General features: G+C 37.7%; 1 protein-coding gene across 3 annotated transcripts in view; it reads left to right on the top strand.

The window, feature by feature from the left end:
- Window positions 1–27,776, top strand: part of tbc1d1 (TBC1 (tre-2/USP6, BUB2, cdc16) domain family, member 1) — an 88,116-nt gene that overhangs the window by 50,151 nt on the left and 10,189 nt on the right. For all 3 annotated transcript variants that reach the window (XM_036583740.1, XM_036583738.1, XM_036583739.1), the window contains 5 exons: window positions 11,384–11,581; window positions 17,032–17,193; window positions 21,204–21,365; window positions 24,926–25,170; window positions 26,198–26,357. In XM_036583740.1, coding sequence (XP_036439633.1) covers window positions 11,384–11,581; window positions 17,032–17,193; window positions 21,204–21,365; window positions 24,926–25,170; window positions 26,198–26,357 — 927 coding nt within the window. The remainder of the gene's footprint in view (window positions 1–11,383; window positions 11,582–17,031; window positions 17,194–21,203; window positions 21,366–24,925; window positions 25,171–26,197; window positions 26,358–27,776) is intronic.

Below are 27,776 nucleotides of genomic sequence, written 5' to 3'. Positions count from 1 at the left end.
CTTCGGTTCTCCCACCAGGGTTTTCAGCTATAATTTCGAAATGCACTGGTCATGTGAAACATAAGGTAGATATGCAAAACTAAGCTCCAAAAACAGCAGTTTTAGAATGCATTCTTTCTATGATCTCTCAAGAACCAACTCCTTTGGTTCTACTAAACTACTGAAATCTTTAATTGACCACTTGTGTTGACACTGACAAAATTGTCCTAAAGAGACCTAATTTCTTAATAAGCTCACCAGTTAGCTTCCATCAGCACCACCCAGACAGCCCCAATGTCTGTTCATGGTAGCTATTTTCAGGTGGACCCTTCACAAACTGCAACGTGATATATTCATTATTTGTAATCTTAAATAAGTTGACTAACATAAATATTTCAGTAAACGTTAGATGTTACTGGGTGGAGTAGCATGCATTGAGAGAATTGACCTATTTGAGGTATAAAAATAGCGAATAAACAAGCAAATTATATTGTCATATTTTAAATTGAAAGGAATTTTCTCGTGGGGGGTATTTTGTTTCGCATTGCCCTAGTTACTCCACTGACTACAATCCATAATTTTGATAGACTCTAAACAGGTTTAAATACAAAAAGACGTTATTACTGGAGGGAGATCCAAAACTGATGAGGAGACGCAGAGAAAGCTGGTTGGGAAGGCTGCCAAGAGGCCTATGGCAATATTAAAGGAGCTAAGAAATGTGTGGCATGTGATAACAATCTCTCTTATTCTCCATATATCTGGGATATGGGTCAGAGTGCAAAAAAATCCAATTACCAATAAGTCAAGATGATGAAGACTGACCACTGTCATACACACTTATGTAACCAGATTGTTATAGGTTTTTTATGTTTCTGACTATTTTACTTCAATTTATCGGTTGCATTTCCAAATTACAGGTGGAAAAATGTCCAACATGCTTTATCTTGGTTTCATTTCTTTACGTCACAAGACCCTGCCATTTTTACAGGGGCGTGTAGGCTTTTAATGTCCACTGTATGTACCCAAAGTCTCGTTATATTCGGTGACGTATGTGTGGCCGTACAACAATATATAAAATCAGGTCAATGACATCACTGCGCAACGAGTGTGGGTGTTATTGGGCGTTAGGTCAGATCAGATTTCTATTACTGAATTAAATTAAAGACCCGAACTACACATTCATACTAGATGATGTGGCTTAAAGTATAAACAAAGAAGAGCAGCCGATCTCAAGTCTTAAAATAGACAAATGCTAAGTACCTATTTTTTACCTCAGCTATCTAAGCTAAGAGATGTGACAGTATAGTATATCATATTATATTGAACTTTATCACACCATATCAGTTTGTAGATAGATAGTGATAGAAATCTTAATGGAATGTTTTCTGATGTTGACAATGGCAGATCAGGAGTAGAGACAGTAGTGTGTGGACATCAAAAACCACCCTTAGTTTATTTTATTCCCTATTAAAACAGCTATAAAGTGCAGGTTTTTCATTTTATAGCATCAGGGGAAATAGCAGGAAATTACTCAACTAAATATATAGTGTATCCACTCTTTGCCTTTTACAGCTTTGCTTCTTTTCAGGAGACTCGCTTTCAGTTTTTCATAGAAAAGTTCAGTCTTAGAACTTCATTATTTCATTATTACAGTCTTAGTAATCCCAAACAGGTTCAGTGATTCTGAGAATATCAGCAGCCTGTTTTCTTCTTTTTCTCTATTTTCTTTTCTACAGCTACACATCCATTCAGACCCATAGTGTCTTCTCACGGTGGAAAGATGGACAGAAACACCTGTGGATGTTTTCAGATCTGAATCAAGAGTGGAGCTTGATTTTCTGTCAAAGATGAAAGATTTAAGTGCTGTTTATCTGATGGGGACAGTGTTGTGTCTCCCAGGTCTTGCAGGTGGTTGTTGGGAATCTCATTTTCTCAGTAGCTTTCAATCATTTTTTGAACTGCAGATTTGAAAGCTATGGTTTTTCACTTACTGTCATTTGACTTTCTCCTTCATTTGTCAAGTGCTTTATCTCATATCTAATCTCCTCAGAAATATCTTCTAAAACGTGTACGTAATGGCCTTGATGATCAACAGATTGTGGCCCTTAGAACCAACACAAAGCACCCACACAGGTTAAGGCAGTCAGTTTGCAAAAGGTTTGGTAACTGAAATGGCATGTACCGAAACAAGACCTTGTTTGCTTGTAGGTGTGTCAGAGGCCGGACAAATTCCATTATCAGATATGTATTTAACCGTGTCAGTGACCTGAGCCGTTCAGCATTAAGTAAACATGCCAACGTTGCTGTTCTGCATTCTCATTACCTTATCTTTCCATCTTTTAAGCCTTTTAAAAACAGTATTAACACTTGTCCTTAAAGCATTTTAGCAAAACAGTGGAAAACAAAGTAAACCTGAACTCTTACTTGTTTAAATAAAAAGGAGAGTTTTTCTGGCATAAAAGCCAAATGAAGTGTCATTCATCACTTTTAACTTCAAGAACCTGCCGCTTCAGTTTTGTGTGGTTTATCATAGCTTTTCCTGTGGCCTCCCACTCTCTCTCTCACTCTCACTCCTGCTCTCTCTCTTGCTCTTTCACTCTGAGTATATGGGTTTTTGTAGTTTCTCTCACCCTGCCTGTAACCCGCTAACCTTTTTGTGACTTCCAGGTTACGATGTGTTTGCTGAAGGACGAGTCCTTAGCAGAAACAACAAGCTATCAAATGTCTGTAAAAGCATTATTTACACACAAACAGAGGCAGAGAATGCCTAAGCCTGTTTCTAACGAAAATCAAACAGTGTTCCTTGCTATTGTTTTCTTTTCTAAAACTTCCTACTAAGGAATTTCGGCCGAACGTTAGTAAGGCTGTATTTATGCAGTGTGCATTCCAGCAAGTAAACTTAGCTAGTATAGTGAGTGATGGCATCATTTGTTCAAGCTGTGATTAGGCCTGAATGTCCAGTACCATTAATACATCACTGTCATAAATAAAATGCCACGGTGTCAAAAACATCTTTTTTCTACTTCATCTGAAAGCAGCAGCTGCCCTTTATTGTGCAAACCTTTAATCACAAATGAAGAAATAAAAATCATAAGCTTTTGAAAGCTTGCACATTGTCGCAGTCATATCAAAACCTCGTTACTCAGGTTTTTTTTTTTCTTTTTTTAATTTTAAACATCATTTAAAAATGTAAACTGTTTTTGTTATAAATGGAGAAATATAAATCTTTCCAAAACTATACATTATTTTAAATTAACATGTCGTAACTCTTATGTTAAAACCTTTTAATAGCTTTTATTATATTTTTATAAGACAAAAATCTAAAATAAATAAATAAACAAGCTCGTTAAAGCTAGCATGTTGTCAGCTATGTCAAAACCTCTGAACTCTTATTTAGTTTATTTGTTTGTTTGTTTTTGCATCATTTGATGACACCAGCAGCCCTTTACTTTACCTTAAAATAGCTGAAGATTACTTGGAGCGAAAACCTCTTACATGATTGTACATGTTAATCATTTACCCTCTTCTGCTATACATTTCATTTCAGAGATATGAAGTTTTGGTACAGCAGTGACAATATATTAAGGATTCATCTCTTCCTGTAAAGCTTCAGTTTTTAAAGCTGCTTAAGACAGTTACGAAGCTGTTTTGTTACACACAGTATACTAGGACGTGAGCGATAGTTGCGGAACGTGTCCACTAGGAGGAGCTGTTGTTTCTCAAGTGTGTTTTCACCTTTTATGTCAAGTATACATAGGCTCAGATTTGGCCTTCTTTAGGTATAGAAGCTCTTAAGTAGCTCTAGATGCAGTTATTTAATGCTTGATTGCAGCATATAGACACAAACTATATGTCACATTATGCTGGCTTTATGTGAACTGCATTGACTGAATTAATACAGATGTTTCTGCAGTTGAAGTGTGCTAATGAGCCTGTCACCAACAAGTTTGTGTGATTTCCCCCGGTTGAGCAAGTATCTCTTCCACGTGCCAGAATGCTGACGGATTGATGTTCTCTCTGTCGGCCTCTCTGTCTTTCTTTTATCTTTCACTCTCTGTCTCACGCTCGCTTGCTGTCTCTCTTTCTGTCATTCTAAGATTGTAAAGTAGGCATGTTTGGTTAACTGGGGTTGGCAGTGCTTCAGAGGAGATGGCAAACATATTCAGTTGACTGTCAAAACACGCCCTGGGGAGGATGTCTGGGTGGAGAGAGAGAGAGGAGAGGAGAGAGAGAGAGAGAGAGAGAGAATCATTTGTCATTTCCCTGACTTAGGCCTTCAGAACATTAGCTTGATATTAGTGTGTCAGTTTACACACTTTTGACCCCTGACTCCTGATCTACACATCACTGCTTCTGAGCTGCTTTACTGCTAACTACCTGCAGCAGTTGCACAAGGAGGAAATAATATTAAAAAATGCTGTGCAAAAGTCAGAGACCGCTTTACAGTCATTTAATTTCCAGTCAAAACGTCCATTAAATGTTAATCATTGTTCAGAAGATATTTCTGAAGAGATTAAAAATAATGGAAAAAAAAAGTGAAAAAAAGCTTTTTCCAAAGCTGGAGTTAAAAAAAAATGGGATTTCTAACAACCACCTGCAAGACCTGGCTGAACACCAGCACTGTTCCCCATCAGATAAACAGCACTTAAAGCTTTCATCTTTGACAGAAAATCAAGCTCCACTCTTGATTCAGATCTGAAAACATCCACGTGTTTCTTTCCATCTTTCCACAACTCAGCACTATGAGTCTGAAAGGATGTGTAGCTGTCAAGAAGCCCTTACTGAGAAAAGAAAGCAGACAAAAAGAAGGAAGCTCCTGGTGTTCTCAAAACAGTGGACTGTCCACTCAGCATCACTAAATGTGTTCAGATTACTTGACAGAAAATGCAACCAACTTCTAAGACTGAACTTTGGAGGTGCAGAGAAATAGTCTCCTGGAAAAAAAATGGACACACTAAATACTGAAAAAATAGTATTTGTTGAAGTAATTTACCTAGTAACCATTCAGTTAGCAGAGAAAATATTTTGGGCATGTTTTCATGCCCTTGCTAACAGAACAGAAAACTTGTTGGCTGGAAAATGCGCTTATAATAGAAGCCAACGGGAAGTCGCTTCAGCCTCTGTCAGTTTTCTGTAAAAATGCATTCAGCGGTGAGAAATCACGTCCTGTTTTACAAGAGCTTCAGAAACGCCTCCGGCTGTGACCCACATCCTAGTTTTGATTACGGTAGACCAATTTACTATAAGTTGTTATTGGATATCCCTGCCACAAAAGGACATGTGCCAAACTCTGTTCTTTTTTACAAGCAAGGTTGGAACATGAATAAGAAAAGCTACTCTGAAAGTGCTGTTTCTGGCTTTCAGTCTTTCAACAGGTCTTTGCACCAACTTGCAAAACATTGTAGTAGAAACAATCCTTTCTTTTCAATAATAGCAATAATCCAGATAATAATAATACAACATGATTTCCTGAAATAGCCTTTGCATAGTGCATTTTTTTTAGGATAGTATTAAAAGCAAAGGCCGGTGCTGGATTCGTCAGTAAATTGCTCCTGAGACAGAAACAGCTACCCTATTCATCCATCCATCCATCCATTCATCCATCCATTCAGCTAGATGTTTAGTTAAAGCTATGCTTGTAGGTTTGCAGGACAGTTACCATACAGCCTATAAGTAAATGGCTTTTTAGCCAACTGTGTTTGGACTTTGGTTTATTTAAGCTTTTTAGTTAGTTGTGCTAGTAAGTTAGTGTTAGGAAATGGAGCTGTTAGCGAACCTCTAGATCTGAGTGCTTGCGGCATTTAATCATCATTTGCTATAAGATCAGTAACCTTTGTTTCTTTCTGTAATTACATAAGTAGCCTCTGTTTTGCATAGGTGATTCTCCCATCCTGGAGGCCCTTCGCTGTTACATGTTGTGTTTTCTCCACCCTAATACAAATGAGTCATATCGTTAGCTATTTGTGAAACCTGTTGTGAGCTGAATTGGGTGTGTCTCAGCAGAGAGAATATGAAATTTAATAATAACATAGAGGCTACACAAAGCTCCATTCATTCTCCTGTCAAGACTGATGTTGGTGTCAGGCTTAATGATGTGAATACAATTTTTTTTTTTTTTGGACATCATTGCTTATAATCACCTATTGTGTGGTTGCAGTATGTTTTCAAGCTTCATACTAAAATGTGCAGATTGTGCAAACAAAATCGTTTCATTGTGAATAGGCTGCAATGACAAAATGAAAAACTAAAAATGATAGAATTAGAAATTGTCATTATTTTGATGAAATCAGATATGTCTTGATAGTTGTACTTGTAAAATTCAGAGTACTTATTGGGAACACTGCATTAAGATGCTCTTGTGTGCAAAAAAAATAAAAATAAAATACCCTCATTTACATAGAATTTCCCTCTGTGGCGTCACTGTTGCAGTGTTTTAATTTTATTTTTACTTTCCTGACTGACTTAAATTAAGAATATTTCTGGGGCTTTGTGTATTGAATTGCTGGTAAATGACAGTTTATTTGGGCAAACAGACAGTGTTTTAATTAAAGAAAAAAGTATGGAACCTGAGTGAAAATCAAACAATTGATAAACAGAAGTGGATACAGTGAGATGCCGTTATAATGGGCTTCCATCCAGTCAGCTTCTTGTTGCAGTGCAGTTACTATGCAGTGGTTGTATTACTTTACAGACTCTCTCAAGTCATTTTTATGAGTCATGCAGCTGTTCAGTGCTGAAGAAATACTTTGAAAAGCATATTGTGACGTAGTTTATCATGATAGCAGTAACACATCATGTTCCCAACCCTTGCTGGTAAAAATGACCAGCTTTTGCCAGTTAAAAGATTTAAGCAGACAACGCTAATGGTCATGCAGCGTCTTGGACTGTGTATATGTCTGGAAGGATGTGCGAAATGCGCAAAGTGAAGTAATGTTTGTGTGTTTAATTGAGTGTATGTGCTGGGTGTGGTGTTCCACCCTGTGTTTTGCTGGAGGTCATGTTGACAGACTGCCAGAGGAAAGCACCAACCTTATTGACCCATTTAAGCGAGTTTGAGTGAGTACATTTGCTGGGCGTTGGTTGAGGCTGTAGGGTAGCTTATTTGCAGAGGGAGTGCCTCCTGGGTGTTTGTGTTTGTGAAGATGGCGAGGTACATGCAAATACGAGGTGTGTGTGTGTGTGTGTGTGTTTGCAAATGGAATGAAGAGGGCTTCTACGTGTCCTCTGTGGCAGAGTTGGAAAAAGTAGCACGTACACACTCATGGAATTGGGTTATATGTGATCGTTGTGTGGAGATACGGTGAGGGGAAAGAAGTAGAGAAGTAGTTTTGTTCTTGATCTTATGTGCGTTAATGTGTGTTAACTAACCAAAACTATTGTTAGTATAATCTATAATACCTAAAAAACAACAATGAACTGCACTGCAGTCATCTCTGTTCTTAACCCCACACAAAACTCCTCTGCAAAAGGCGCAGTAGAGTGCCTAAAATTTGCACACAAGCATTTAGACAAATCAGAACTCAAATTTAGGCAAAACTTAAAAAATGTAAGCATTTTAGAACAATGAGCTCTTTGGTAATAATTCAGCTTGTCATGTTTTGAGAGAGAAAGGTTGACATGATGATCCAAAGTGAAGTACGAAGGTGGGAGCATCATGATATGGGGCTGCTTCTCTCTCAACATTCACACCACAGCAGAAAGGAGAGAACACAGGACTTTCTTCAGTAAGACTTTATTTGAAGGCTACCTGAATATGGACCTTATAACACTTGAATAAGTATTGGATTATGTATTTCTAAAGCAATAAATGAGTATTTATGAACACCCTATGTCATTAATCACAAGATGACAGGATGTTTTCTGATCTAAAAAAGTAAGCCTGGCATTTTCAGGGGTTGTTATAAGGATGACAGACATTGATTCCTTCTGTAACACCTTAAAAACTGTACTTTTGCACTTATATACAGCTGATAGTGATAGCTGATATTTTATTTAGGTCTGCATAAGCCTTGTGTAATAAGCTCCATCATTTGAGAAAGCCACTTCATGACAGTGTTACAAGTTAAACAAAACGTTCATTAGTTTAAGGCCCCTCATGTCATTACAATGTAATTTACTTCATAAAAGATCGTGTCATCTTGCGATTAATGACAAGCTGTTCATAAATACTCAAGTAATGCTTTATAAATATGTTATTCAATGCTTATGCATGTTTTATGAAGCCCTTATGTAAGTAGCCTTCAAATTAAGTGTAACCCTTTTTATCTCTATCAAAAAAGGTGAAAACTCATGTCCCACCAAACCATAGTAAACAACCAGTTTAGCTGCTATAAGGCTAACAGGCTAATCCAGCAATAGTCTGATGTGTAGGCTGGAGCTGTGTAGTATTAAACGGTTAGTTGATTATATGATTTAGTATTATATGATTAATTTAATTCATTTGTATTTGAGTATTTCCCCAGCCCTCAAAGGTTTGCAGTGCAAAGAAATCAAGCAGGCCTGTATAATAATTCTGCCTGTACTGAGCATCAATATAAGGAGTGTTTTATTTATTCATTTATTTTGAGAATACCGTTTTCTTTGGCTTTAAACAAGTGTTTTTTTTAATACAGTATTGTGATAATATTGTAAACCATGATAAAAGGTTAGGTATTTGTCTTAATTCCATCTTAAACTAAAATTCTGTTCGATTTGCTTTCCCCTTTATGAGCGTTCTGCGATTAACATTTATGTGTGAGTGTATGTGTGTTTATTTGCGTGCACATGTGCTCACAGAAAGTGTTAAAAATAAAAAAAAAAGAGTTGCAGACACCACCCAAACGACAGGGTGGATCCCAAACCACAAAATACCACTTTTGTTTTTAAAAAAAAAAAGTGCTGAGAGAGTGAGCGAGTCCAAAATGCTCTTTTAGTTACAAACACACTCAGATCACCTGATAGAGTGATGGCTATCAAACAGCCCTTTACAGGAATTAGAGTGTGTATATGCACGTGTGTACATCCTTGCGTGCGTTTAGTTCCCCCCAAAAAGACTAACAATTCTAAACAGCTAAACAAGACGATAAGCCCATAAACCAGGGGTCACTAATCTTATCCACAAAGTGCTGGAGTGACTGCAGGTTTTCATTCCAACCAGGCTGGAATCGGCACACCAGATTCCACTTGTTTTATCAGTTGGTTTGATTGGAATGAAAACCTGCAGCCACACTGACCCTTTGTGGATAAGATTGGTGACCCCCGCCATAGGCCCAGCTGTCATACCTCTATATGAAGGGTGGGAGATATGGCAAAAATGTAATATCACAATAGTTTTTTCATGATACGACATTAAACACATTATGCATCATGATGTTTTGTTTTTCTCGGGTGTAAAAAGAACAAGTAGTGACATGTTTTAAAAATATCAGTACCATTAAAGGTAGAGAGATTTAAAATTTTAAGTTTGTAGCAGCAACACCAGAAACGTGTTTGTCGTATAGGCGTTGTATTAAGGGTTAACAAGCATGTTTCAGCACCAAAAAACAGTCATGCGTGTCTTTAAAACAGGACATATTCATTTAAGAACTTTACCTTAATAAGAGCTTTTTGTTTTGGAGATCATTGTGGCCCCCCCACCAATCTTGCCCACCTTGACGTTGTCTGATCCATGATACTGTTCTGACCTGATACTGTTTAGCTACTGCAGCGATAGCCTCTTGGTAATGGCAGCTTATTTTAGACCTGTTTTCATAGAGTGATATTTGCAAACTTCAACCCAGTGGAACAGCTTCTGAGATGCCATATGGACCAACTCAGCGAGGGGGGCCACCACAGTCCCCCCATCATCACATTAGCTTTAGTAATTTAATTACAAACACACTGGTTGTATGGGTATAACAGCAAAAAAGGTCACATCACAAAGCATGGTAAAAGTGGTTAACACTGCACAAATGGACAAAACAAAAGACAGTTAGAGCATACAAAGCATACATATCACAACCCATACATTAAAACAGTAGCAGTAAATCCTAACTTCTCTTACTTCTGATTAGTTACCGCTACTTCAGCTTGATTAGTTAAAATTACAAATACCCTAAGGTTACATGAGGAGTCAATTTGCTCCTCAGAGGCTGAAACTAGTTATGTTGTCCGAGCATGTGCATGACATAATCATGTATGTTTGCTGCCGTGTCAGCCGTGGTGAAGACCTTAACAAAGAATCACATCTTAGAACTTGCTGAAATATTACAGCAGCTCTGGTTAGAGCACATATTTTGAAGGATGGAAAAACACTACCGGATGTGTTGGCAGCATTGATGTCAACTCTCCCGACTCAGAAACAGGCTAAAACTCTGCAAATTAAACAGTACACTGTTTTAAAACGAGGAGATGAGAGTCTAACACACTGACATTAACATTCTCTAACTATGCTAAAGTTAGATTAACATTATCAGTGATAAATTCTGGATTGATGTTATCTGCTCGCTGTCTTACGTTTATCCAAAGATTGTGTTTGGACTAGTGCATAAATGCTGAGAATACTGTAAAGTTACTTGCCTCAAATCAAACGGTGTAGTGTCCTCAAAATGCCTTGTGTCTTGGATGCTGCCAGGTGACAAGACAGTCCAGTGTGTGTGTGTGTGTGTGTGTGTGTGTGTGTGTGTGTGTATGTGTGTGTGTGTGTGTGTGTGTGTGTGTGTGTGTGTGAGCATGTGCATGTACAGCGGGGGAGGGGAGAGGGGCTGACAGTGAGAGACCCTTTGCCAAAAAAGTGGGCATGTTTATTCAGAGACATGTATGTTGTTCAGAGACATGTAAAAATATTTTCAGTTCATTATGTAAACTACAGTGGGACAAATTAGACTATGTCGGGCCGCCACAGTCTAGGTCACCTGTGTCAAGCTCCAGTCCTTGCGGACCAAAACACTGCAGCACGCTGCCTCATTAATCACACCTGATTCAGCTCATCAGCTAATTAGCCATGCCTTGAATTCACTGAACTAAATTCACAGCATTAGATGAGGGTAAACTCCCTCACAGCTATTTGGCCTGGAAGGCCCCAGTTCGACATGCCTCATCTAGGTAATTAATGGGAAACGTGCTTCTTAAATCTACTTCAAAATCTTATTTGCATCTCCTGTGATCTTCAGTATCTAGTGCTTTTCATAAGTCTAGTCTGATGCACAAGAATGATAAAACAGAACCTCACTAGGTCCATGACCGTATTTGCAGAAGCATCTACAGTGCTGCAAGTGCTGACGTTTATGGATAAAACAAGTAAATGCAAGTAGTTGGCGACAGAGTTTTAGTTGACCAAGAACACCATGACTGGTTAGTTAACTTGATGACTTGGAGGTGACGACCCTGCAGGAAACACAATAATTTTCATAAAATTTTATGTAACTCTTTCTCTTCCCCCTGTCAGAAAGAGGAGAAGCTTCTCTGGAGGTTGGAGGTAGACTGGCGATTGGAGGTGGAGGTGGTGGCGGGGACTGTCCTCTGGGGGCGGTGCCAGAGGAGAGGAGGAAAAGGAGCGGGGCCGAGCTGCGAGAATTGTGGCGGAAAGCCATCCTCCAGCAGATCTTACTTCTGAGAATGGAGAGAGAGAACCAGAAACTACAGGGTGAGCGAACTGCACGCAAAAAGCTGTAATTTTGAGACTAGTGTCATCCTGTTCATCATGGCAAAGCAGTGCTGCGCTGTTTTCAAAGGTTTCATTTTTGTTTTCAGCTGCTGCCTGTCAGTTTTAGTGCTTTTGGATCAGGTGTTTGTAAATCACGTGGTCACTTGGTTACACGTTGTCATATTACTTCTCAGAAGTGACACTATTACGCTGTCCATATTAATGAATCAAATGACCAATTAAACGATTCATTGATTCACATGTCGAACCTACTTTATCCACCTGTCTTCCGTACATATAAAATGAGATTCAGTTCCCCAAAAAAGTCTTTAATGTTGCTACTTCTGCACAGCAACACCACACTAAGATATTATGACTTCGAGGTTAAATTATGAAAATATTCAGATTTTCTTAGATGTCTTCAGCTTGTAACATTGTGTATATAGTACTGTGCACAAATCAGAGGCCCTTTATTTAATTTACAGTCAAAATGGTCATTAAGTATAATGTATTCATTTTGAAGAGATTAGATTAGATATAAGAAATTTGCTTGCACAAGGAAGGAGAAAGTAAAAGAAAACTGAAGTTAAAAAAAAGCATCAAAAGATGAAAGAAAGAAAATGGGAACTGGTAGACCACCAAAACTGTCCTCATCATATAAACAGTAGTCAAAGCTTTCATCATTGAGAGAGAGGAGAAAATCAAGCTCCACTCTTGCTTCAGATCTGAAAACATCCACAGGTGTTTCTGTCCATCCTCCCACTGTGAGACAACTCAACACTATGAAGAAAAGGAAATAGACAAAAAAGAACATTTGCTAATCAAGTCAAGAAGCTTCTGGTGTTCACAGAGCAATGGACTGATCACCCCAGAGTCCAGACCTGAACATCACTGAAAGTGTCTGGGATTACATGGATCGTAAAAAGCAGAAAATGCAACCAACTTCTAAGACTGAACTTTGGAAGTGTGGAAAAATATCTCCTGAAAAGAATGGAGGCTGCAATAAAGGCAAAGATGGACACAGTAAATACAGAAACATTAAATGTAAATAAATTGATAAAGAATGGTCTTTAACCTTTGCACAGTACTTTAGATGTAACACATTTGATTCATTTGGACTCGTGAATTGGTTCAATTAGTTTACTGAAAAGAACAATTCGGACATTGGCGTGTCATCAAAATATGAGCTAAGCATAGTTTCCATTGGCATTTTGACGCCCAGTAGACTTCAGCCTTTCTTTGTCACGTCTCGTCGTCGTACCTTTTGGGTGAAAGGCTCGTAACGGTAGCTAAGTTTACGCCCAAAGTCGACATCTGCCCTGCATTAAGCTTCAGGTCGTGTTAAAGGCATTTATGCAAATCTATGTGAGCAATGCAGTCTGATGGATGTTGGCCACATTAAACCTGCTCTGAGGTTCCTCCTTCAGTTCCACAGAAGTACTTTGAACCCTGCCTGCTGCCAAAGGAATTATCAGATGGCACATACTTAAACACGTACACTTGCATACTTGTATTACCTGAATTGTTGTGTAACTGAATCTTTGTAATCCTAAACCTAAATCTAACCTTCAGTCTGACCGTGACCTGAGGCTGACCCAACACATAAGCCCATGCATGTCCTTGACCATGATAACTGATACCTAACATTCATCAAAATCATATTCAGAAACAATAACGTAAACAAAAATGTTTTGCCACAAAAACAGTAGTTTGTTTGCTAACCTTCAATAATCATTGAGTCAAGTTATTATTATTGTTTCCCTTGACATTCCATTTACATGACTATTTGAACTTAATGACATGTAATTACGTACTTAGTTTTACAGTTACGTAATGAATTACTGTTACATTCAGTTTACTTTCTATGCCAACAGGTTCTAGTCTGCGCTTCTGACTTTTTCTGTTTGATGTCAATAATAGCCAAAAATATGGTAAAAATGTATTTTTTTTATCCAAAAGAAGTTACCACCTACTCCATTCAGATTTTTCAAATATTTTTCTGTTTGTTTCAAAGAGAAGAGTTGCCAGAAAAACATGGCAAAAATCAAAGATTAATTTAACCTAAAAAAAAACTGACGCACACTTCGCTGAATATTATTTTTGTATATTACTTCAGAACTTTTTCATTTGTTTCAATGTCAGGGATTGCCAAAAACATGGCAAACTGTAAAGAACGATTTATTTTATCTTGGGGAAAAAAACGTACTTCATTTAGGATTATTTTAATATAGTACATCTGACTCTGATCGTGTTTCAATGTCAGGATTTGAAATAAATGCTTTTCTTCACGTTGTGTGAAAATTTCATGATGAATTGGCCAACATATTTTTTTAGACAGCGATAATATTACTTCTGCCTTTTCCTGTATGTTTCAGCATCAAGATTTGACAAAAATTTGGCAAAAAATGTAAAGAACAAATTATTTTGTCCAAAAAAATTTGCACATAATTCAAATTCATATTATTTTAATTTCAATTATCTTCAGGTCTTATTTACATTCTGTATTGACAGGTTCATATCTGCACTCCCCCCCCCAAAAAAACAAAACTCTGCATACAACAATAATTTCAATCGTATATACAATAAGTTCCAATAATAATTAAATATCTCCTCTTCTGCTTACAAACACAAATGTGTTGTGGAGAGATGCTTTCAACAGAATTTCTCTGCTACTTTTAATGAGTTACAGGTGAAGAGTAGTTAATAGTAAACAACAAAACTAAATGGTGCTTATTGGAATCCCTTTCATTTTAATGTGCTTCTGATGCCACTGGTTTCAAGCAGGTAAACATACACAAAACGCACACGCCTGACTCCTCCTGTATTAATCTGTGTCAACAAAGAAATTAGCCAAGACTTACTAAAAGTGTGATGCACACGAGTGCAACGTAGACGAAAACACAGCGCACCAGCTAATCTTGTTTCCGCGACAGAGCGTGTTGGCACAGTTATAGCTCAGCTATGGGCGTGTCACCTTACCTGCTTACCACACCCTCACACTCCTGAGTCGAGGCTTGCCTCCTTCCATTCTGTCAGGAGTGGAAAAAAAGGCAAAGGACGTGCTGACATGCCGAAACTGGGTCAGTATTGACGTAGAGGGAGGCTTACCTGTGGCGCGAGGCTTATGGTGCCACTTTTTTCTTTGAAATAATTAACCTTGTTATTTATCTGCTCTTCTATTTTAAGAACGTGATGTCTCAGTGAGGTTGTAGTTTAATGGATAATGAACACGATCTAACAAAGCTGAAAATGTGATTTTTATATTGTGTTACACGTTTTGTTTGCGCAAGGAACATGCTTCACACTTTGGGAGCCTTTTATGATGGTTCTGATTAAACAAATCAATAATAAGCGTTTCCATTGCGATGTATTATGTACGTGTGTGCACAGTCTCTCAGAAACAGTCTCAGGGCATCCAACAAAAAAGGCAGCATGGAGCAGAAAACATGTACTTAACAGAAAATTACACAGAAGCCTCAACACCCACATTCTTTGCCTTCATTACAGCTTCCATTCTTTTCAGGAGACTTGCTTTCAGTTTGTCGAAGCCTTCTGCGGTATTTTTCTCCACACCTCCAAAGTTCAGTCTTAGAAGTTGTTTGTACTTGCTGGTTTTCACAATCTGAGTAATCCCAAACACATTTAGTGATGACATCTGGACTCTGGGGTGGTCAGTCCTTTTTCTGAAATAAAAAATTAAAAATGTTCAATCTGTTTCTATACTATTCAGTGAAATGTAGGGACGTTTGTCTTGCCTTTCTGTTGTATTACACATTCTGTCATATATAGGGCTTCCATAACATGAAGGTCATTTAAATTTGAATTTAACTTTTGTCAGAAGGTACGATTAAATGCTGTGTCTGAACAAAGACTCACTGTACTAGACTAACTGTAACTGTTTCAGGAGGTTTGTTTTCATTTTTTCAAAGAAATCTGCAAGAATAGTTTTCCACACCTCCAAAGTTCAGTCTTAGAGGTTGGTTTTAGTTTCTGCGTTTCACCTTCCAGGTAATCCCAAACACATTCAGTGATGTTGAGGTCTGGACTCTGGGGTGGGGGGTGGTCAGCAAGTGCTGTTTTATTTTATTTTTTATTTTTTTTTGTCTGTGTCCTTTTCTCAGTGACAGCTAAACATCCTTTCAGACCCCTAGCATTGAGTTGTCTTTTCACAGTGGAAGGATGAACAGAAACAAGCAAGAGCGGTTGATATTCTCCTCTCTCTCAAAGGTGAAAACTTTAAGTGCTGTTTATCTGATGGGGCCAGTTTTGTTGGTCTACCAGGACTTGCACAGTTGTTACGTGTCCCACTTTTGGAGGACTCCTTTTGGAAACTCGTCTTTTCAGTTATTTACTTCATTACGCAAATTATCTTACATCTAATCTCCTCAGAAATATCTCCTGAAAAATGAGTGTTTTGTACTTAATGGCCATTTTGACTGAAAATGTAATAATTCAGTCGCTGACTTTTGCCCAGTGTAGTGATAGAAAAGGTGGTAGCACCCAGAAAGCTCCAGTTCCGCATGCTGAACCATTTTACTGTTCCCTATGTGGGCGTACACATGGTCCATCACTCTAGAGCAGATTTTAATGAGTTAAAGGGGCACTGTAAATGTGCTTCAGACAGTATGTTAAGTAAGATAGGGTTAATAAGGGAGTGGTCCTGAAAAATGATGTAAGGTTTGCCGTTCCTTTCTTTAGTTTGGGTGGGGAACAACATACAGGATGGTATTCCCTTTTTCTTTCTATTTTATTATTTAATCTTTTCTCATTTCCTCCTTATCTCTTCCTGTGTGTGTGTGTGTCCATCGCGAGCGGTGGGAAATGTGGGTCAGGTTCATTACAGCGCACACAAAGCATTGTAGGAAATTCCCCTTCTTTTGTTCCACCCTGTATCTCTCCACTAAAACCATGAGTCACTACATTGACACGGGTTTAGTGTCTTCCTGTGGTGAACTAGGATTTGGTTGGACTCATAGGCCACCACTATCTACTCTCACTTTTTCTGAATCACTCCTTTCTGACACAGTGAGTGAATTATTAATTGTATGGAATATTTGTTAAAGGGGAATCCCCTTGATTTTTGAGTAAAACAAGTTTTTGCCTTTACCGTATCTCTCCACCATGAGTGTATTTTTAAAACGTTATTTCAAAACTACTGTAAATGTCTCAGGCATCACATTCATTTCTTATAATGAGTTTTTGTAATGTAGCTTTTAGAGATATTAAACTCTTCAGACGTCTGGTTTCTATCACCACCACTGTGAATAATTCTGACTCAAAAAGCAGAGCATTCAGACCAACCTGACCGACTTTGTTTCCATCTGAATGGTCCAGCTTTATTAATGGTCTGACAGTGTGTAAGCGTGAGTGCCTGTACTTATGTGTTAATAAGAGAAGATGAACACTAGTATAGTCTAAATGTATTCCTCTTTTTGCATGTGTGTTTACAGCCTCAGAGAGCGATCTGCAGAGCAGGCGGCTGAAGCTGGACTATGAGGAGATCACACCATGTTTGAAAGATGTTACGCTGGTGTGGGAGAAAATGCTTAGCACCGCAGGGAGGTCGAAGGTCAAATTCGATACAGAGAAGATACACACAGCCGTTGGACAAGGTAACATACACGTATCGTCACTTTTGAGCAAAAAGCTTAATCTTAACTTTTGTCATTTTTCATATTTTTGCATAATTTGCAAAATCAAGTTGCCTGTTACATTGTATTACATTCAGGTGATTAATGGACCAACAGAAATGGTCTTGTTCCATTTACTTCCATTATAAGTTCCGATTTTTTCCTTCACCTGTAAAGTCGGAGACATGAATATTATACGATTATATTATACGATCATTGTTTAACAAAAGCAGTTGAAGGGTAAAACTTTATATGAGTAATATATAATGGTTTTGCTCTAAAATCATTGTCAGCTAAGCAGGGTTGTTTGCACAAGGCTGTCATCTACCATTCATATGATCCAACCGGACTGTATCCTCCTGCTGTTTCTTGGTCTGTTGAGTGGTGGGACATTGTTTTGGTGTTTAAAGAATTATTCCAGTAAATCTATGTTAATCAGTATGGTGTGTTGAGCTACCATAGACAATAATTTCGCTTCACTTATAATAGAAATCACTTATAATAGAAGCCACTGTGTAGTTAATGTAGCCAAAGCAGCTCATCGGAAGAGAGACTACAGGACTATATATCAGCACAGAAAGAGAATAATTTTCCATATTTTCATAGATTTTTTTATTCACTTTTTTCGTCCAAGTAGTGAAGCCAAAACAAGGCTTGTTTTTTTTAGAAAAAGGAAAGTCGACGACAAAAGCTGAGTGTTTAAAAACGAAAGAACAAAGAACTTTTTTTCTTGCATTTTTCTCCTTATTTCACAGTCACTGATGATGAGTGTCATCTGCTCATTTCTGTGATCAAAAGTGGAAACGTTAAGCACAACCAATGGCCATACATTTTTGTATTTTAATTGATGAGTTTTCTGAGCTAATCATTATTGGTTAAGCATTTAAAGGCAACCCTCGTGGTCATTCAGTCATGTTAGTTTGTTTATCCAGACCTTCGTAAGTAAGAAATTTGGTGTAACTGAACCTTTGCTAGTTTTAATTGAATGCCCCTGGTACAGACAAAAGAAACTAGCAAAAGCAACATGAAACAACATCATATTTTTACATTAAACCACTCACCAAGCTACAGTGGTGAGGGGTACTCATCGTCTATTTCTCAAGGTCTTTCAGCAAACCTCAGTAATAGCATAGAGGATGGTACATACGCCATTGAATTAATAAGTATCTTTAAGCTGTCATACTGCACAGGCCCGTTTGTGCTGTCTGATTCAGTTTTACCCAGCCTCTTATTTGACTAGTTATCCTGTCAAAAGAGCAGAGCTTAGCCGCTTAAGTTGAGCACTTTTTCAGCGCAATCTACAGCAGAAAAGTGTGAACAACAGCAAAAAATACCCGTGTCCTGCTGAAGGATGTAATGGCTAGTTGAGCAGAATACACTCCGCCGTCTGAAGTTTTATCTATTCTACAAACACTGGAGCAGAACGGTAAAAAGCAGGTCCAGTAACTCTCGACTTTCCGTCTAGTTGGGCTGCATTTCTACAGCGCTACATCATCCCAAGGCTGTCCTAATCAGGAGCGCCTTTTGAATACATGAGGAAATGCAGCCTACATTGTGACGTTTTCGAGGATGCAACACTGAGAGGAAAAAGGTACTTTGTAGGTACTTTTTTGTTACCAAAGTGCAAGGTAAATTTCCTTTTAAAGGTGCAGCAGTTTTTCCCAGGGCAAAGGTACCTATTTGTACCTTTTAATAACCTAATATTTTAAAACACAGCAAGTGCAATTTAAATTATATAATTAAAACAGAATATGGTACAATGAAGTTCCATAACTGAAGTACTGAAGACATACCCTTTAGGGTCCTACCCCAGTGAAGTTGAGTGTCTTATGATTCACCTGCTTTCAGTAAGTTGAGCAGTTTTTAGCTTGAATGCTTTGCTTTATTCTTCAATTCGAAAGTATTTTCTCGAGCAAATTTCACGCACCAACTATATCTGAAGATGTGACCAAGCGGCCTTGGTAGACCGTTGTGTTTTGCATAATCTAATACAAACAAGGAGCCTTCATGGGACATTTCTCTTTCTCTGAGCTTTTCTTGTATCCATGACGATCAGGCTTAGCACCCACCGCTACACAGATTTCCTTTTGAAAAACTATTCCTGTATCTGAAAGAAACAAATTCTAAAGATTCACAGCATTTTAGAAATGTCTCTTAATAGGTCATGAAATTGCTCTTCAAAAAACACCTTTCATAAAAGTTATAGAAATAAATAATTCACGAACTGCCCTGTGCCTTCTATTGTATTTTTTTTTTTCTAAGTACGGGAATATGGGGTACTTTATAGTCTGTGGTAAGTGACCATGCCATATAGATACGGCCAGTGCCATATCAACCAACGGAGTATTCACTACCCGGTATAAGAATGTTAGGTGTGCAGCAGCTGGTCTGAAACAGGCTAAGGGAAATAAAGTGTTGTAAAAGGCTTGAACTTGAACCCGCCTACACTCGGTCATGCCTGTTCCTTCTTGACATAATGGATGTGCTGTTACAGTAAACATGTGTGGGTTTAAGGATTGCTTTGGTTTTGCTTTGTGGTTTTTTTTTTTTTCCCTCCACATGCATTCATGTGCAGTCATATGCAAAGGTTTGAACACCCTTGGTTAAATGACATTTTATTGATTTTCATTTTTTTCATTTTTTTTTCAATTTTCATTTTTATTAAGTAAGAATTAATCTTCTACAGAGAACATACATAAATATGGTATTTTTCTGCAAATAATCAAACAATTTTGCCATTTTAACATATTGGAAAAAATAAAACATAATACAACCCTGTCTCCAAATTGGGACGCTGTGCAAAATGTAAATAAAAACAGAATACATTGATGTGCAAATAATTTAAACCCCTATATTTATACTGAAAATAGTATTGAGACAATATATCAAATGCTGAAATTTTATTGTTTTTTTGTTTTTTTTTCCATTTTTGTCTTTGTCATTTTTAATTTGATGCCAGCAACATGATTTAAAACAGTTGGGACAGGGGCAACAAAAGACAGAAGGTAAAGGTCTGTAACATGATTTGGTATAAAAAAGAGCATCCCAGGGAGGCTGATTCTTTCAGAAGTAAAGATGAGTGAAGTGGGTTCACCACTTCTGTAAGACTGTGTGGGCAAATAGTGCAACAACTCAATAATAATATTTGTTGAATAAATGAAAACAGCAAATAACTTGGGGATTTCATATACTAACGTACATAATATCCTTAAAATATTCAGAGAATCTGGAGAAATCTCTGTGTGCACGGGACAAGGCTGAAAACCAGTATTGGCACTGCATTAAAAACAGACATGATTCTGTAGTAGAAACCACTGCATGGGCTGAGAAACACTTCTGAAAATCACTGTCACTTGCACATCTGTGAAAGAACCATTAATGCTGAATGATATACAATAGGTTTTGGCAACGTAGGCTGCCATCCAGACGATGCCATTTTTAGGGAAGGCCTTGCTTATTTCAGCAAGACGATGTCAAACGACATTCTGCATGCATTACAGCACCATGGCTCTGCAGTGAAAGAGTCCAGGTGATAAACCAGCCTGCCTGCAGTCCAGACTTGTCACCCATTGAAGAAATTGACATCATGAAACAAAAATACCACAAAGGAGACCCTGAACTGTTGAGCAGCTGAAATCCTAAATCAGGCAAGAACAGGAAAACATTTACTGTCAAAACTACAGAAACAAATGTTAAAACAAGAGGTGAAGCAAAACAGTGGTACAGTGGTAAACATGCCCAGGTTTTGTTGTCTTTATACAGCATCCCAGATTTTTTGGAAACGGGATTGTATATAAAGTGTGCCATAACCTTAGCACTTTTTTTTTTCTTTTCTTTTTTTTTGAGATACGAGAAATTGTTCCAACAGAGATGTACTAATTTAATCTATTGTCCATCACTGCTGTTATTTTTCAAAATTAATCTCTCTCTCTCTCTCTCTCTCTCTCTCCTCTCTCTCTCTCTCTCGCTTTCTCTTTCTTTCTCTCTCTCAGGTGTTCCTCGGCAGCACCGAGGTGAAATCTGGAAGTTTCTTTCTGAGCAGTATCTACTGAGGCAGCCAATACTTACCAACAAACCCCCCAATAATGACACACCTTACAAAGAGCTACTGAAACAACTCACCTCACAACAGCATGCCATCCTCATAGACCTGGGTTAGTACTACACCCATCCTTTCATACGCACACGCACACACGCACACACAATATGAAGAGCCTGGCCAAGTCAGTCTTGGTCAATTAAATCTAACTGAGCATGCAAAACGAGGAAACTGAGTCCAGAAGAGGCAACCATTAAAACTTGCCGGAGTCTGCTGATAAGTGGTCGCACACCTGAGGCAGTTATTACATATAATATACATATACTTTGTTGTGGTTTAATGGATATTAAGTGGATTTGGGGAAGTAACACAAAAACTCACATTGTTTCACCATAGTGCATTTTGCACCTGTGCAAAAATATTATTACTAAATAATAAGCTTATATTCTGCACTCAAACCTCATTTTTAACTTTGGAGCTATATAATGTATGAATATTCAGTACTGGGCAAAAGTCAGAGACCACCCTTCATTTATTTAATTTGTAGTTAAAATGGCCATGAAGTACAAGTTACTCATTTTCAAGAGTTATTTCTGAAGAAATTATATATATAAGATAATCCACCTGCATAAGCAAGTGGAAAATCAAATGAGATTAAGTGAAACTTAACTGCCGTTAGCCCTGTCATAATTATTACACAATGGCCGAATCATAGTTATTCGAGGTGATCACATCTATTTGAGATGATCACAGTTATTTAGGACAACTGCAGTCATTTCGTTGATACATCATGGGGCTTATGACGAGAAAAAAGTTTGAACTTATTACTTGGTGCTCTAACATGTTTAGAGTAATGTTTATTGATTTGTTAGCTATGTAGCTAAGATTTTTAGCATTTAGAGTGATTTTTGCTTATTTTTACTCTCGTGAAGCTCGTGTAGCTTTTCTTAACTCTACACATAATTTTATGTAACTGTAGGTAATTGTGAGAGTGTATGTGCAGTCTTAATTCAGCAGTACAACTAGTGTTACAGTAACTACCAAGTAAGGTGGCTCAACAGCCAATTTGGCCTCTTTAGGCTTGTGTTTTATCACTTACAAATAATGAACATGAAAAGACAAGTAAATCATTAATTGCAATTATTTATATTACAATTAATCGTCAGCTAAATTTTCATGATTGTGACAGGCCTGACTGCAGTTTAAAAATTTGAGAAAATAGGATTCCTAACAGCACGTGTACTTTCTGTTAAATGTTTTCAGTTTTTTTCCTTATGCTAAAAATGAATAAATTGTAATGTGTTCCTGTTTTGACTTAAAATAAATTAATGAAGGTTTTACTTCTCAGTGCTAATGCTTTTCACCCTATATACGCACAGGCACAAAAAGAGCTACTGAAAAAATGCACAGATCAACAGCACGCTAGAATTATATAGAGTAAGATTACTGTTACTACTGCTTTCAAAGCATCCACATGGGCCTGTCAGCCTCTTCCATTCTTCTTCACACTGATGTCATCATGCTGCTATGGAGCAAACAGACAGTCTCAGTGATGAGCAGGAGGGGTGAATAGTGGGGGAATGGAGATGATGGACAGATTCATTGGAGGAAAGATTAAGAGATGAACAGACAAGAACAAAAACAAGCTCAGTTGAAGAGTAGAGAGATGCTGTTTTTTCTCTGGGAAAAGACTCCTAACAATGCTTCATGCTCACATTCCTGAATGTATGCAACATCACCTGGTAACGTATACACTCATACACACCTGGCCCCTCTGAGGCTTTCTGAAGGATATCACTGTCTGCCTTCGGCTCATGATGCAATACTGTAATTATGTAGTTACAGGGGGAGAGAAGAGAAGGGGTGGAACGTATAGAAGGCTATAGTTTTCTAGGCAGCACCCTGTTAAACAGTGTTTAGTTTTGTCATTGACTTTGACATTTGCCTTACAGAACAGTAGAGTAATCACTAGAAATAGGCCAACAAAGTGCATGGTTTCATTTTTTATTATTTCACACTTAGAACTCATTGAAACTAGCAGAGAAGCTACATTCTAAGTGTATATTCTGAAATGTTCTATCCATACCACGTTTGGCTTGTTCTCACGAACACGACAAATATCGGTACCCAAAATTAGAATGACTGTCACTTAATGTTTTGTCTTTTTGGGATATACTAACAATGATGCCTGGTTGAACCATTAAACTTAAACCTGAATAATACAATTGATTTGAATGGGGTTTTTAGCAAGATTTCCCAGTTTAAGTGACAAAATTTTCATTTACTGCAACACAGTAATAATTGAAAGTGATCTGTAAATAATAAATCTTTCTTTCCACAATAAGTTATAGCTGTTGAACTAAATATATTAAATGATAAAAGGCTCAAGTTTCATAGCATTTGAACACAAATCTAACGGATTTCAAAATTGATTTGTTACTGCTTTGATTATCATTCATACACTACTACCATGCATTAGCCTGCTGCCAGGTAGCCAACATTACTTTAGTTTTATCAGTGACTGCAGAGCAAGAGGGCAGGAAAAAATGACAGCTAAAAATGTAACATTTATTCAACACATAAAGACTCGCAGTTGGAAGAATATGAAGTCTTTGTTCTCCACAGTTGAGTACAAAGTACAAAATAAAAATACAATCATATTTCTGTTCATGTTCAGGTCTGTAAAGAGTAAATCAGTCTCCTCAGTGGAGAGTTTTGCCATATACCTGCATATATGCACCACTACACTGGTGAATTACACAATTAAACTTGAATAGCAAAGAAAAATACAAGTAAATACTTTTGGCTTCAGAATTCTTACCAATATGACCTACTTCTGGACTAATGACTTATTAACCTTGCAACCTACAGTTGTTAAATAATAATAACACAATGTAAGCAGTCATTTCCTGGTAACACCCAATGTCCCTGCACGTACACATTCCATATGACGGGCGTAGGTATGCTGCTGTTCAATTGCTATTGAAATAACTGTATAGCATGCAGCCTGAGGTAACATGTCCTCCCAGTAAAATTATACCCATTTTACTAGACCAGAAACTGCTAAAACACACCTGATATCTTTATCTTTAACAAATTATTTGAGGTCTTTTAAAAGCAGATAAATTGATTTTTAATGAGAAAATATACCATTTTTAATTAAAATTGTGATTTCACTTTATTTGTTGCATGCAGCTAGCAAAGCGAACTTTAGTGATTACAGTAGACGTCTGCACGGGACTGCTAATCAAGATTTCAGAAAATCTGAATCATTTGTCCCGCTGCCACCCAGCACCCAAAACGTTTTGGCCGCCCACGCAGTTCCATCAAGGCAAACTGACATTCAATATCTGACATAGTCGGCAATCATGGTCATAAGGCTTACTGTGAAGTAACTTCACCAAACACCATTTATTCCCAGTAAACACAAAGCAGGAGTGAAATGAGAAATGCAGTGTGAAATGCAGTGTTAAAACAGAGAAAAGTCAGGAGTGTTAACTCAGATCTGTTCATACCGAATGGAAATCAAATGTAAATGTAAATCATTATTTAACTGTGTAGTTAATCCTGTTCTTACGCAGTTACGTCTAAACAGCACTAATGTAAACTAAATGTATAAAACACTTTTAAGAGTTAATGTTTCTACATTTTATTCTCTCTCTCTCTCTCTCTCAGGCCGCACCTTCCCCACTCACCCTTATTTCAGTGCTCAGCTGGGTGCGGGTCAGCTCTCTCTGTATAACCTGCTGAAGGCGTACTCTCTGCTGGACCCAGAGGTGGGCTACTGTCAGGGTCTGAGCTTCGTGGCTGGAGTGCTGCTGCTACACATGAGCGAGGAGGACGCCTTCAGCATGCTCAAATTCCTCATGTACGACATGGGCCTGCGGAAACAATACCGACCCGACATGATCATTCTACAGGTATTCAGTTCACACTGCAACGATCTCAGTTCCACCAGAGCCCACCTGGTACATACATTTGGTTTACTGAGAGGTTGTCAGCCTTAAAGGAACATTATCCTCATGCTAGCACAGCATGGCCAGAAATTTGATCACAATGAGTTTTTCTATATTTGACAGGCTGTTTCAACACTAGGTGTTAAAAAATTAATTATTACATAATGAAAATTATAAATGCACCAAAATCAAAATACAGGACATACAAGACTGAAATAAATAAAAAACATGCTAAAATGATGACAGTATTGGCTACAGTATGTGACATGAAATCCAGCATCCTTAACAACAGATCAGTTTCTGTTTCGCAGTATTTTGTGTATCAATCAGGATGTCATGTCTACAGGTGGTATCAAACCTGTAATGGAGAAGTGTTTTGGCATTGTACCTTCTCTCAATGCTTGGCAGTGATTATGAATTGCTTGTGTAGTGTCCCTCATAGAAACTGTAAAATACTTCCACACAGCTGATGTTTTCACTGTTGATCTGCTGCTGCTCAGTCTGTTTGAACACGTTGGTAAAATTTGATCAGCCAGAAGTGTTCGGTGGCCAAAATATTTTAATTATCTGTCTAATTGGCTACAAATATTGTCTGTTTTGGTGTAAATTTAATTTAAAAAATTGAGTTTATCAATAGCTTACTTGTTCAGACAGAGTAATATATACCAAATCAGTGTAGCAAATAATTGTGCTCTGTATAATCATTGCTAAATGATTGAAATGATGATGCTAAAATCTGTTATTTCTGTGTTTAGGTAACTTTTAGACAGTAGTAATATTTTAGTAGACATAGCTGATCTGAGCTAAAATGTCTAGGTGACTTCTTGTTTTCATATTGTTTCCATCCCTTCTCTCTCCCTTTCTCCCTCTTGCCGTCTCACTCTCACGCTCTCTCTCTCTCTCTCTCTCTCTCTCTCTCTCTCTCTCTCTCTCTCTCTCTCTCTCTCCCTCTCTCCCTCTCTCTCTCTCAATCTCTCTCGCTCTCTCTCAGATCCAGATGTATCAGTTGTCTCGTCTATTGCACGACTACCACAGGGAGTTGTATACTCATCTGGAGCAGTATGAGATTGGGCCGAGTCTTTACGCTGCTCCTTGGTTCCTCACCGCCTTCGCCTCACACTTCCCTCTGGGTTTTGTGGCCAGAGTTTTCGGTACACACATACACGCACAGACTTATACACACAGTTTTTGAAGTTAACATTAAGTCAAATAGCCACATCAAAGCAAAGCTGTATTTGGAAGTATTTCAAACAAAAAAGGTGACAAATATATAGAGGGTAAATTATGCAAGTTATCATTCTGTAGCCTGACTGTAAGTTAACAAACTTCAGTTTTTATTCAACGCAAAAAAAATATTTTCTTGTTGGCATATTCAAATATTGTTTGTCAAAAAAATGGCAAATATTTGAATAGCAGAAATAGTTGTGCTGCCCATCCCTAACCTGGACATGTATTTCCGTGTTCTACCTTATTTAACTCCTGCACTCAGCAAGCTCGTCCGAGGAGCGAGCACTTCATCAGTATTTTAAGCAGGTGTAACAGTTACTGTGCATTATGCATCATCAAGAAAGACTTCATTTTAATAGGAGGGTTTCACAACAAACAATGATGATTCCAAACTAGATTGCTGTACAGTATGTGGTAAAATCTTTGTAGCGATAGATAGCTAGATGGAAAGATAGCATCATAGCTATGCATGTCAAGCAGAGTTGTATATGTACACGGCATTACCACAAATTGACTTTACGCAATTATTGCTCAGCAAATGTAGGTTAATAGGTTATTAGCCTGGAAGTAAGACACATTTGTTTTACTTGTGTCTTTACTTTAGACATATTTGCTTATATGTTTCATGTCTTTAACCAAACAGATCCAGGTTAGATGAAAGATGATGACAAGTTGAGTTACAAATTACAAAGCAGATTACAAAACTGACAGCAGGCAACAATGCAACAGAGCAATGGAATGCTGTACTCTGAACTTCTAAAGCACTCAAGCCTTAAATATCTGTCATTTTTTCATTACTGTTTCCAACGAGAGCACATCTGATGCAAATGATAGCATTAGTGCCAGATTAACTTTGATTTCCAGTGAAAAGATCTGCAGGTTTTGATATGGATATGGCAAGTTATATCACCAAGCACATCAGCTAACTCAATTAATTAGACATGTTCACATTTTTGCATAATAACTGGAGAACAGTGGCTCTGAACTGGCTGATAGTTGTGTGTTTTCATAGGTTAAAGAACAGGACTAAAACTTGTTTTTATGAAGAGAACTGATAAAATAATATTAAATGCCTTGTCAGTTGTGTAAAAAGTGAGATTTTAGGAAGGGCATGTGGGAGTAGTTTTCTTAGCAGCTTCACTCAGTCGTGTGATTCTGTTCTTCTGTTCTTTCACTGCAATTCACACTAAGATCCACTCAACTATAGTTCGAATCAATATATTCACAGGCTGAGTCATTAGGTCCACCCTGATATATGCTACAAGCTTGCTGTTACACTATTACATAATAGTCATATAAGGCAAACATGAACAGTTGTATTTCTGCATTTTTGTATAATTTTT

Source organism: Colossoma macropomum, unplaced genomic scaffold (assembly GCF_904425465.1).
Source record: "Colossoma macropomum unplaced genomic scaffold, Colossoma_macropomum, whole genome shotgun sequence".
NCBI lineage: Eukaryota > Metazoa > Chordata > Actinopteri > Characiformes > Serrasalmidae > Colossoma > Colossoma macropomum.
The sequence above is the reverse complement of the archived record's forward strand: the minus strand, read 5'-3'. Positions and strand labels throughout refer to the sequence as shown.